Below are 12,559 nucleotides of genomic sequence, written 5' to 3'. Positions count from 1 at the left end.
AGTGATGGGACAATACGGGGTCACTCGTTACGGCAGGTCTGACTATGCTCGCGGGTCCTATTTTAAAGGCCCCCCTTCCCTTATAAATGGCCCAAGTTTTGGATAAGGAGGAGACTAGATCCCGCCGGAAGCCGGGCGAGCTGGTATTCAAGGCACTAACCCACCCATAGACGGAAATCCACACGTTGGCAAGGCATAATGCGAGGTTGCCTTGCGCGAGGCAAGATATGTGAGATCAAAGAGAGGGGCGGCAAGTCCGGTTATGCCGGCGACTAGATGGCAGCCGGCTCACAGCCCCTCGGTTATTATGTGTGCAGCTTTATTAGATGCCCGCTCATTCCTCGGTACGATTAAAATCACGTCTCTCCCAAAGCTACTTGACTACTCAGTTGTTTATTACCCCTGCCCGTCATGGCATATTCAGCTGGCAGACGTCTAGTCGGCAAGACAATCCTCATCACCGGAGCCTCTTCTGGCATCGGCCGCAGCACAGCCAAGGAGTTCGCGCGTGCCGCCCCAGAGAACCTGAAAATAGTCCTCGCCGCACGCAGAATCGACTCACTGCAAGCCCTCGCACAAGAGATCCGCGTCGAGGTCGGTGCCGGTGTCAAGGTGGTCCCCGCCCAGCTTGATGTGAGCAAGCCAGAGGAAATCCAGAGCTTCATCCGGAACCTGCCGGCCGACTTCCAAGACATCGACATTCTCGTCAACAATGCGTACGTCTCCGGGCCTCCCTGCTCGCTTCCACCCCCGGTGTCTTGCTGCCATTGACCTCATCCAGTGGGCTCGTAAGAGGCGTTGCCCAGGCGCCCGACATAGCGCCTGAGGACGTGGAGGTCATGTTCTCAACCAACGTACAAGGTTTGGTCAATATGACGCAGGCGGTCCTCCCCATCTTCAAGTCACGACCCAATGGCGGCTCTGGCGACATCATCAATATCGGCAGCATAGCTGGGCGGGAGCCGTACCAGGGCGGGAGCATCTACTGCGCAACCAAGGCCGCTGTGCGCAGCTTTACCGATGCCTTGAGGCGAGAACTGATTTCAACTCGCATTAGGATTATCGAGGTGGACCCTGGACAAGTCGAGACGGTTCGTCCGTTCCGCCCGCTCAGCTCTTGAGCCAGCGTCACTCACCTGGCTGGCTCACCATGATAAGACAGTGGCTTACAAGGCCCTAGGAGTTCTCTATAGTTCGTTTCTACGGCGACAAGACCAAGGCGGACGCTGTGTACAGGTAAGCCTTGGCCGTCCGATGCCATCTTAGCCGTGCTGACTTAACTTTAACCGCAGCGGTTGTGAGCCCCTCACGCCCGACGACATCGCAGAGATCATTGTTTTCGCGGCCGGGAGGAGAGAGAACGTTGTTTTAGCGGATTCCCTAGTCTTTCCCAACCACCAGGTTTGTCATTATCAGCCTATTCATCGTGCGAGATGCTGACGCGGTTCTTGTAACAGGCCGCCGCTACCATCATGCACAGAAATCTCTAAGTCCTACGGATAGCTGGGTTCCCTGACTCGCCTTATCAGATTCCTGGGCTTGGTGTGAAATAGCATGACTAGAATACCAGAGTTGAAAGAATTAAGCATGAAACACGAGGGACAAGCATTGCCCAAGGGCTGAGAATGCCAAGTCCAGAGAATTGGTACCCGGCGTATCCTTTACATTGACTCGAATCACCTGAGCAAGTCAGTGAGCCCTCCTGAGTTACACATGTATGCTAGCCGATATGCCGAGGGTGATTGAGCAGGGCGATTCTTCCTTCTGCCTGCGCTGGTCGGCGGGAACAGGCACATTACATGGATGCCTCGGAACTGTGAGTGAAGGACTTGGTTACATATTCATGCAAGCGCCTAATATATGCCAACTTTCAAGTTTATTGGAGGAATCTACTGGCCTTGTTAGATGACGCGGGCTCCTAGTTAAATCCCACCGATACACAAGAACTATGGAATTGTTAAGAAACCGGATAACACAGAACACGAAGTGATGAGTTCGGTGATGAATATAGTCAACAATCCCTAGCTGGCCAGGCACAGCTGTTGGACCTCGCACACTAGGCTAAGGTAATGAGGAGAGCCTCGGACGCAGCCAAGTTGAAAACCGCGCCGCCACCAGTGACCTTGAATGTCTCCAACTTCTCGCTGCCAGCAAACTTACAGGTACTATCGGCAATCGACCGTCCCGCAAATACCGGGGCATCTCCCTCATCCTGCCTGGAGAGCGTGGATTTGGCCGTGAGACGCCTCGCCTGAACCTGCGACCCCCTGAGACCATTGACGTGGAACTGCTGAACAGGCCGGGTACCGACGCCGTCGTAGAAGTCGGTGTTGATCAGAACGACCTTGAGCGCCTTGCCAGACGATGAGTGGACCGAATAGCCGGCGTACTTGGTGATGCCGTCGTCTAGGGAGACTATCTGAGCGCCGCCAGCCATGGCTTGAGCAGCAACGTAGCCGCCATAGAAGGGCGACCGCACGCCAGTCTCATTAAACCAAACGTAATAGGACTTTCCGGGGGTGCCTTGGTGGAAATAGGAGCGCTTAATGCCGACGCTTGCGGCTTGGAGCGCGTAGTCTAGGACCCATAGCCCGGTTCCCATCGTGGCTCCCTGTCCTGGCTGGCCGTTGCCCGAGACTATTTGGTTGCATTGTCAGCACCAGGTTTCCTCTCTTGGCTTCTGATTCCTCGGTTGGAACCATCGAGGCCAAACATACCCGAATTTGTCTCGCCAAACACATAGTCAAACCCATGAGCGGCTGCAACCTTGACGTCGTTCTTGTAAAGGCCCACATTTGCAGTGACATTGACATGGCTCATCAGTCCTCTTACGTCCGGTGGGTCCTGGTTCTTGGACACAGCCGACTGGGGATAGTTGTGGTGGGAAAAGACCTTGGTGTGGGGACTCGTTGAGGCGTTTGCGTACTCAAAGTAGCTCTCGGCTCCCCAGCCCAGATTCGGGGGGGAGTAGTAGCTCGCAGCCTGGAACATGTTCTTCTTTTTAAGTGCCTTGCCGATGGCCATCTGCCAGTTAGAGTTGGATTCGGCTTCTGTTTCTGGAGTCCACTCATCCACGGTAGAGGCCACGGGGAATCCTAGACCGGCAAAAACTAATATCGACAATGTTAGAGAGAGCGCTTCAATGCAACCACGACTCACCGTCCTACGTTTCTAGTTAGTGGCTACAGGCGCATGGGCAAGAGTTGCCAGAAGAAGGTTTGGGAATACTTGCAGGCTCATTTCCTAGTTCAAGGGCGTACAGCGATGGAATCTCGCGCACGGCTGCTTTTGCGGCTTCGATCGTGTTGCTGATGTTGTTCATACCGCGGTTGAGGCCTTCCACGGATGATAGTTAGCTTCGCCTGCTTGCTTGTCCGTCCTAGGATAATCAAGGTAGTGGAGGACGCGCACCCCAGACAATGGTCCCCTTGTACTCTGCGATGAGGCGCATGAGAAGAGGGCCATACGTTGTGATGGCTTGACCAGTTGGCGCTACCCCGGTGGCCACATTGGGGACGGTCAAGTTTGGGTCAAACGTTCCGTAGTCCCTTTGCGGCGGTCAGCCAGTTCAGTGGGCTGGTTTGCGAGCAGGAGCTATAACAACTCACTCCGATGTGCCGCCAATGCGGATAGCAGGCCAGGCCCCAGTCAAATCTTTAAATGTGCTCATGCATTTCATGGTCAGAGGCATCCCCGGGAAATAGCCCTGCAGAGTGGCAAAGGGATATCTTGCGATGTGTTAGCTATGGGAGCCTGTAGCCTTGGTTGTTGTTTTGGCCAGGAGATTACCTACGAGAAAGACACAGGACTTGGGTCCAACCAGGCTGCGTTCTTGCCAGGGGTTGGAGGCACGGTGAAGACAGAGGGTGCCGAAGCGGCCGCAGCCTGGCTGGACATGAAGGCCAAGGCGGTGAGTGTAGAAGGTCGCATTATAAGTACGTAGTGATCTGGTTCGGTCTGAGTGATTCCCCGTGTTGAAGGCGGAAGCTGGGAGTGATAGGGATCAGGTTAAATAGATATGGACTAAGGGAAAGACCTTTTTAGAAGTTTTATATACTTTTTTATAGCTTATAAGTATAATTATGTTATTAAAAGACTTATAACTTATTTAATTTAAAAAATTATTTATAGAACTTAAATTAAGTATATATTAACTAGTTATTATAAGTATAACATATAAAATAAATATATATTATAAATAAATATTATATTTATCTTCTATACTAGAAATAAAAAATCCTTAACTTAATAAAAATATATAAATCTTTGAGAGAAAGATTTTTTTTAATTATTTCATTAATAAATAAATTATATATATATATATTTTTTAATTTTTAAAATAATATATTTTTAATTTAAAATACTTGAATATAAAAAATTAAGATTATAGTAATTAATTATTTAAAATATTTAAAATATATATATCATTTTCTTTAAACTTAATATAATTAATATTTAATTTTGAGAAAATATTAATATTTAACTTTATTAATTATTAAAAACTAACTACCTCATCACAACTCTTGCGAGGATCAGAGGGGCGCCTAGCTCATGGCTCAGGCCCGGCAACTACGGCAAATAGATGCCAACGCAGTTTCGGCCCTTGTTTAGCGCCGCCGTCGACCTGAACCCAGGCTAACTAATTCGTTGATCAGCCTCCTATTCCGGGGCCCCGTGGGGTTCTCCACTCGATCCCAGCTAGCAACAGCTCGGCTAGCTCAGATCAAGGGCCGATGATGGCCACCAGGCGGAGCACCACTTTGGCTTCTCCTGCCGAGCTCCGGCTGTCACGCACATCTATATCTTCAATGCCGCTGCCACCCAGTGGGAACCCACCGCTCACTGCCCAACAGCTCCATCGCCAGAGTACAGAGTGCTGCCTCCATACTCGTCCCAGCTCTCGCCAGTGCTTTAGTTCGTAAACACAAGTCAGATTGTGCACCCAGTCCATCACAATGAAGGCCCAGCAACGACGCGCCTGGTTCTGCGCCACGGCTGCCGCCATGGTCATGGTAAGTCTCTCACCCCGTCCCTCGCCTACAATCCCGCGGGACAAGCGTTTGGGAGCTTACGCAGCGATACGCAGGCTCTTGCCGGTTACGATGCTTCGACTTTCAACTCAATCCAAGGGTTCAAGACGTTCATCAATCACTTTAAGGAGAAAGAAGATGACGAGCTTAAGCCTAACATTCTAGGTGGAATCAACACCGGTGAGTTGATGAGTAGATGGTTGATCGTGTCCACCCCCCCTCCCCCCCAAAAAAAACCCCCATGCATGAACCCCTTGTCTTGAGCCCATCTTGGATCTGACATTTCCTTCATAGCTTACCATGTTGGTGCCATCGTCTCTGGCCTCTTCATCTCTCCGACAATTTCCAAAAAGTTCGGACGCCGCGTTCCCATCCAGCTGGGCACCTTCATCGTCCTCGTGTCGGTTATGTTCCAAACATTTGCGCCAAACATCGCTTGCTTCATTGCCGGTAGAGTCCTTATGGGTCTCGGAAAGGGCATCAGCATGAACAACGGCCCAACGTACATTGCCGAAATCGCCCCCGCAAAGGTTCGCGGCGTCATGTTGTCCCTCTGGCAGCGTAAGTCTCTGTCCCCCGGCTTAGCTCGCTTGGGAGCCATTGTTGCTGACCGGATCCGGGGGGATCGATAGTCTGGTACACAATTGGCGCCTTCACCGTCTACTGGGCCGCCTACGGAGCACAAAAGTCAACTCTAGACATGGGGATTTGGCAATGGCGCATCCCCCTCTTTGTACAGATTCCCATCCCCATATTCATCATCGTCTCAATGTTCTTTTGCCCTGAGTCTCCGAGATGGCTGGTTGAGAACGACCGTGTTGAGGAGGCTCGCAAGGCTCTGGCCGAAGTGCGATTTGATGGCGTTGACGAAGAGATTTCCGACATCGTGACGGCTGTGGCCTACGAGAAAGCAACTGTCAAACACTGGGATAAGTGGTGGGCTCCCTGTAAGGCTTCCCCGTCCTTTAACCAGCAAGTCAACGCCTTAATTGAGAGACTAACTTATTCTTGGACAGATTTGACGTTGGTCCGAGAACCTTCCCTCTTGCGACGTGTCTTTGTTGTCATCTTCATCAACATCGGCCAACAGATCTCTGGCAGCTCTTCCCTCAACGCCTACACCACCCTCATCTACAAGCAAGTTTTCAACAACGATGATACCATCTTTCTCATCAACGCTCTATCTAGCACCTGCTCCATAATCTTTACTCTTAGCTGCACTCTTCTTGTGGACCGCGCTGGCCGCCGATTCATCCTTATGCTTGGTGCCTTCGGTATGTGCCTATCGCTGCTTGTCGTGGCAATTCTAGGCATGAAGGTACCCGAAAACCCAGATGGTTCGAGACCGTATGGCATGGGAGTTGCCGTCGCGGCCATGTTTTTCCTCTTTATCTTTTTCTACAAGCCTTCCTGGGGAGCCACCGTCTGGGTCTACACCTCAGAGATCTTCTCCACCGACGTCCGAGCCCATGGCGTTGCCATCGGTGCACAGTCACAGTCCATCGCCTCTACTATCCTCAATCAGTTTTTCCCGAGCTTCCTGAAGAACTGCGGCTTTTATACCTTCTTCTTCTTCGTGGGAGTTAATGCGTTACTAGTTATTGGCGTATTCTTGTGAGCCACCACTGTTGAAAGTCATTCTTGGGAACCTGTCACTGACGCCTTCGTCTAGCTTCCTTCCGGAGACCAAGAGTGTCCCTCTTGAAGAGATTGATGTGCTCTTTGGCTCTGTCTCGCATCGTGCGCATGGAGAAGACGTTATGGAGGAGAAGCTAAAGGATAATGGCTCTGAGCATAAGAATTGATCTCTAGTTAGCGCAGCAGCTATGGGATGGTGCCGTGCAGGTTATGGTTGCTTCACGAACAAATGCGCTTGCTTGGGCATGTCTCACATTCTGCCTAGACTGGCTGTCATCTGACTTGCGATCACTAAGCACCACCCTCAACATAGAATAGCACGCAATCATTGTGATTCTTTGCAAAGGCAGCTCATTGAAGGGGAAATTGTATCACATGGCAAGACCAAGCAATGGCGGAATGGTTAGGTGTATCGTTCGTCCTTAGATAACTTCCGGTCCACTCACAACCTCTATTCTCTGGCTCTCTCGCAAGGCCTGTGGGACGCCATCGGGAGATAAAGGTCCATGTATCTACATTGCCTGCTTTACGGCATTAGGCTGAGATGCGTTTATTGTTTTGCGATATGGGTTCTTTGACATTGTAGCTAACCCTCTTTCGAGAAGTGTCATCATCAACAACAATCCGAGATAGCCAGTCCCGGCACCTTGAACTTATCCCAATTGCAAGCCCCAAGGGCTCGTAGCGAGGGCACCAACAGCAGGCGTCACATGTTTCTTTCCCCTTGCCACAATGAACTCAAGAGCGAGCGCTGGGCACGGCTGTGGTCTATCCAGCAATGTGTTTTTTATCATATTTGAAGCCCGGCCCTTGATGGGTTAACTGAGCCACAAGATCGTCCCCGAGTTGGAGCAACAACACCGCTCAACTCCCTTGCAATTCTGCTGCGCCTAGCACCTTATCAAACATTTTCATAGAGGCTTTCGCAAAGAATTGCCTCAAGTAAACCATCAACTACTTCCTCATCTGCCGTGCCCTCTAATTCTGGACCAGAGTTAGCCTGAGAGTCCGAACCATGGCAGTCCTTAGAGACGACATTCTCCTCTCTTTTGGCGATCGGGCTTTCCGAGTTTTCGATTACGCTGTTTAAACGTTCGGATTTGTTCCAAAGACTCGTGATCGGTTGGTTCAACGACAGGCGCTTGGCACTTGCCCTCTTCCCTTCTTGGTGTTGAAAGGGGTCACTGTCCGTTAACTGGTGAAAGGCAATCTCATTTTCGAGAGTGTTAATGAGACAATCATCAATTTCGAGAGCATGCAATTGCGTTCGATTACGCAGCACGCTATCAAACGGTGAAGCTTGGCTTGCCCATTGGAAATCGGGGTTACGACTTTCAAGGCTGGGGCGACCTTCCGACAGCTCCTTCAAAGGGCTCTGGTTAAAGGAGAACATGCCTCTTAGTCTGACTGGAAAATCTGCGTCCTGGGCTAGTCGACCTTTGCTGAGACTCAAATCCAATACCAAGACTAGGCGAAGATATGACCTAGGTTGGAAGGCGAAGAGATCTGCCCAATTGATACTTGTGCTTTCTCTTTGCGATCTCGAACCGTTCAGTTGAGCGAGGTTAATAATATGGCGAACAATCGCAGTGATCCAATCGACGCCGTCAAATCGGGCCCAGTATGCCCTCATAAATTCAACAAGCACGTCGAGTTGATGTTGTGTTGCCGTTGAAGACTGGTGGATGCCCTCTATCCCTGGCAGCGATAGCTTTTTGTCAAGGATGTTGAGTATTAGTGGTAAGGTACTGAATCCCATAGCTGAGTGAGGCATCCACTGGGTAAGCTCTAGGCGAAGTAGCTCTTTGTGGCATTCGTTAACGTCCGAAATCGCGTCTTGCAATTCACGTCGCATCTCTGAAATCCTCGATTGGTCCTTGGCGAGCGGGGAAGCCATGTCAGTGCCTCCTATGCCCAAATGGAGCGCTTCATGATGGCATAAAACGATGCGAGCTGTGTGGTAGTACATGTACATGAGGTTCGTATACAGAGTGACTGAATCATGCCCACTGCTGTGCTCGGTTTTTGGCAACGTCTCGAGCTCAGCGTGACTGTGAAAATTTCGCAATTTCGAGGCAGCCACTAAATGCCATTCTCTTAAGCCCGATTTGCATTCGTAAAGCTGAAGCAGAGCGTCGTCGTGCCCCTGCTTTGTGAACTGTTGATTGCCATTTGGTGGATATAGAAGCATCAAAACATCAGTGAGTTTGATGAATAGTAGAACCGATTGAGAGAGAATCTCGGCAAGTTTCCACTTTGTGGAGGGGCAGTAAACTTTCGATTGCAGAAGCTCATCTTTCAAGTCGTTCGAGTTTAGAGGACCGTCGCTCAAGTTGAATTGCTCTTTGGTGATTTGTACTGGACGTTTCAGTAAGAGGCCCATGGAGCGGTCTCGAATGATGCAACACCACCAGAGCCTTTTTAGGGCATTTCGCTGTTTTGAACACGAGGCCGATGCCATGTTTGTGTAGAGATGCGCTTCAGCGAGCTTGGCATTCTCGATGGCGAGACTCAACCATATGGTATTTAGTTGACCCGAAGACGACAGAGATGCTGTCGAAAGAAGAACGGAAGTCTGAGCGATGATAAAAGGCGATGATTCGCTTTCAAAGTCATAAAGAAGTTTGGTGCGTCGTAGGAGTTTAGCCCGCATTGATCGGAGATCCGAGTAACCAAGGGCCCGGACGATAGACTGAGAGACAAACGTGGAAGCCGCAAATAGCATTGCCTGGAATAGCAGCAGAGCGATAGGCTCCTTAGGTGAGTGACTGCTCTTATTATCGTAAAGGTCCCAAAAGTCACCCTCGTGGACTACTGGTAGGATTGGGTGAACGTGAAGAAAATATTGTTGTACGAATTCGTCAAGTAGAGGTCGGATCGGTACTTTAAGACAGCCTTGGAGTTCAAGAAAACTGAAATCCTCTTGTGGAATTCGATGAATGTTTGTAATCGTGAGGGTTGGGTAATGGCAATAGACTACTTCAGGGGATATCACACCAGTGGTGGTAGGCCGTTGAGAATGAAAGCCGGGCAAGGGGTCGTCGGATTTGGGCGGAAACCCAGACAGGCTGTGTGTTGGAAATATGTCTTGTGAGGTTACTACCTCTGATCAGCAAATGGGGGACGGGCAGCATGCCAGAGAAAGCTTACCATCGAGATAATGCCCATCAGATGAGCCCCAGACCAAGTTGTGAGGCCACTTGGGAGTAACGTTCCGAGTGATGTTTTCTTTCTTCTCGTCACACCAGACATCGGCCCCTATAAACTCCCGTGCATCATTTGAAATGGGAGTAGGCTTGTCGTGAGGGAAGTCTTCTTTATCGGCAATCAGCTGCTCGGCGGCTATGCCAATGTCTTCAGTGTCGCTCATTTGCGCATCGACTGGCAGAATTGCCTGAGGGCCATCCTTAAGAGCATCTTGAGCTCGGCGACTGCGGAGCTTATCAGCGCACGGGAGGCTTTTCGCATCGTACGACAAGTACTCACGACTTTGATGTTCTCCTTGCGATAAGGCAACGCTCGTTGTCGAGACAGCAGTTTGTGCAGGGGCTTCCCCTTTGAGAGACATCGCAGCGAACTTTGCGGGCCCTGCAAAGTAGACATGCCCTGCTGGCTCTCTTGCGAGTTCTTTTTGGGGGCATCTTTTGATGATCTTGCTTTGACGGTTTGTCAGTTTGAGCACTAGCTGGATTCATGCTGGGCAGACGAGCTCGTTTCGTTCTCGATGAATGGTTATTGGACCGGGTATTCTAATAGCGTAATCTGGGGTGAGTGAGGTGGAAGAGTTTGGAGGAACAGGAGTGAAGGTTGTGGATCCGGAGAGCGGGTCTTGTTGATTCATCCCGGCTGTGAGTTCGGCAACTTTCCAATTTTAGCCTCGGCAAAAAAAGGATCGACACAAGTTCCCCAATCTCGAGTCAGTTCTTTAACTCACCGTCCTTATGTACTTTTAGCCCATGGACTCTTTCCCTCGGGCCAGGCGGCGGTCGGATCAACTACTTGTGGGTATTTCCTTCCTTTTCCGAATCAAGGACCCCTTTTCCTAGTCAATGGATCCTCCTTGGAAGCTTCCGCTCCCCACGGGGAATGCCGGACTAGAGGCCCCACAAGTATTTACAGCCAAAACACCATCCCTGGACTGGAAGCGCGGTGCGTCTCATGAAAGGAAATTAGGGTAGAGTTCTATGGACGCTAATTGACACAGATTTGGAAATGCAGTGCGTTGCTGGTCTACATTCCTGAGTAGGAGGTGTGCTCCTCTAAGACACATGTAACTTAGACCTTTTGACATCACCTACAACCCTTGTTTCATCATGGCTTTTTTAGCATAACCCGAGGATACGAATGCAAAGAGCTCAAATTCTAGACAGGACTATGGCTACATGACGGACACATTCATAGCTAAATGCGGTTGGTTCGATAGTCATAGCCTCTCTCCGCCATCTCCATAGCTCTCTTAGAAGCCTCATCCAAGTCCTCCTTAGGAAGTCCAAGGGCCTCATTTGCTAGACCGTACTTAGCCTCAATATTTCCGTCACCGTTGGGGTAGAATGTCCTCGCGTACATCGCGATGGACCAACCGTCAGAATTCCCCTTCTTTAGCATTCCCATGCCGCGTAACCAACGTTCCTTACTGCCCTCGTATTCAATCACCCAGTCCTTATCTGTTGTGCCCGTTACACGCTGCACACTATCGAGCATCTCCCTCTGAGAAATTAGGAAGCTAGAGACCCAGAGTGGCTTATTTCGCCAGTTCGAGATCGTAGTCGAGTTATCGTTCTCATCCTCAGGTAACTCCTTTAGACTCAGGAGAGAGGCGATAGCTCGGCCACATTGCGGCCAGGTCGAAGTATTAATGCGCGTCTTGCCATCATCATAGAAGGTAATCTTCCTCTGGTTGTTCCTGAGGTCGAAGCCGAACCAGTCGGCGCCTTGGGCAAGGGAGAGCTCATACCAGAAAGAGCAGCCCATGGCGATCCAAGACACACCAGCCTCTTCAGCAGCCGTGATGCCCGTCATGACTGCCTGACGGGTGAGGCCCTCCTCCCCTAGGGATACGTTGGTAAAGTCGGTGCCATAGCAGTTAGGCATCACCCAAGAGACACCAGCTTTTGCGGCTGCCTGAATGAGCTTCTCCTGCGTACCCCGAGGAGCTGCGATAGACATGGAGATGATAAGGAACTGTTGGCCCTTGAGAGCGGCGACAATAGAGTCTTCATCCTCGTAGTCGACGGCGACAGCCTTAGCACCAGAGGGGATCTTGCTGGTGCTTCCTGCACGAGTGATGGCAGTTACTGCGTGCTTGCCAGTCCCGAGGAGCGCCTTGGCCAAGTGTTGGCCAATAGAGCCGCCAGCCTGGATATAATCAGTAAAGATGGTCTCAGAATGCAGGTTGATTTACTAACACCGACGATCGCAACTCGTTCGATACGATTGTTAAAGCCGTCAGGGCGGTTCTTTGCGTAGTTCTCAGACATATTGAGAGGAAGATCGAAACTCGAAGTGGTTGATAGTGTGGTAAATGGTGATTAGGATCGTAGCTGAATTGGTATTGATGAGAAATCCTGTTTTTGCGAGAAGGGACAAACATTCTTATACTGGTAATCTCTCATAGACCTCTTATTCATATTTCGAAGTGTATTTGTCTCAATGAGGCATGGGCAACTCGGCACTTACGGAGGGATACCAATCAGAAGGCTCTAAATTCGACGAGCAGCTAGAGGAGTCTCGCGACGGAATACGCACACAAACACCGGGAATGCGAAGACGCGAAGTCCGCCTCTGTCGGCAAATGAGCGGTAAAGCTTTCACCTATGTTTTACCATTAACTTCGCATTTCGGACTTCTTAGCATTACCTGGCTTACTTGGCCCGGCCTCTGGGTTAGTTGCA

At 50.3% G+C, this 12,559-nt stretch overlaps 5 protein-coding genes across 5 annotated transcripts; 2 read left to right on the top strand and 3 right to left on the bottom strand.

The window, feature by feature from the left end:
• Positions 1-411: 411 nt before the first annotated feature.
• NCS54_01204500 (Hypothetical protein) lies at positions 412-1,490 on the top strand (the record flags this gene model as incomplete). Its single annotated transcript, XM_053157296.1, has 5 exons — positions 412-716; positions 782-1,091; positions 1,181-1,236; positions 1,293-1,401; positions 1,458-1,490. 5 exons carry the CDS (start codon positions 412-414, stop codon positions 1,488-1,490), a joined length of 813 nt encoding a protein of 270 aa, XP_053013271.1.
• Positions 1,491-2,056: 566 nt separating this feature from the next.
• On the bottom strand, positions 2,057-3,897 carry NCS54_01204400 (Glyco-hydro-79C domain-containing protein; the record flags this gene model as incomplete). The annotated part of the gene is made up of 6 exons (XM_053157295.1): positions 2,057-2,637; positions 2,718-3,110; positions 3,229-3,336; positions 3,412-3,548; positions 3,609-3,728; positions 3,794-3,897. The coding sequence occupies 6 exons, from the start codon at positions 3,895-3,897 to the stop codon at positions 2,057-2,059; spliced, it is 1,443 nt and encodes a 480-aa protein (XP_053013270.1).
• Positions 3,898-4,955: 1,058 nt separating this feature from the next.
• NCS54_01204300 (Hypothetical protein) lies at positions 4,956-6,835 on the top strand (the record flags this gene model as incomplete). The annotated part of the gene is made up of 6 exons (XM_053157294.1): positions 4,956-5,012; positions 5,087-5,210; positions 5,325-5,591; positions 5,663-5,977; positions 6,047-6,644; positions 6,703-6,835. The coding sequence occupies 6 exons, from the start codon at positions 4,956-4,958 to the stop codon at positions 6,833-6,835; spliced, it is 1,494 nt and encodes a 497-aa protein (XP_053013269.1).
• A 734-nt stretch (positions 6,836-7,569) lies between these two features.
• On the bottom strand, positions 7,570-10,236 carry NCS54_01204200 (Leucine--tRNA ligase; the record flags this gene model as incomplete). Its single annotated transcript, XM_053157293.1, has 3 exons — positions 7,570-9,767; positions 9,819-10,099; positions 10,151-10,236. 3 exons carry the CDS (start codon positions 10,234-10,236, stop codon positions 7,570-7,572), a joined length of 2,565 nt encoding a protein of 854 aa, XP_053013268.1.
• An 833-nt stretch (positions 10,237-11,069) lies between these two features.
• NCS54_01204100 (NmrA domain-containing protein) lies at positions 11,070-12,145 on the bottom strand (the record flags this gene model as incomplete). Its single annotated transcript, XM_053157292.1, has 2 exons — positions 11,070-12,023; positions 12,074-12,145. The coding sequence occupies 2 exons, from the start codon at positions 12,143-12,145 to the stop codon at positions 11,070-11,072; spliced, it is 1,026 nt and encodes a 341-aa protein (XP_053013267.1).
• Between the last annotated feature and the right edge of the window lie 414 nt (positions 12,146-12,559).

The sequence above is a fragment of the Fusarium falciforme genome, chromosome 10 (genome assembly GCF_026873545.1).
Source record: "Fusarium falciforme chromosome 10, complete sequence".
NCBI lineage: Eukaryota > Fungi > Ascomycota > Sordariomycetes > Hypocreales > Nectriaceae > Fusarium > Fusarium falciforme.
This window is presented reverse-complemented; position numbering and strand designations above follow the sequence as displayed.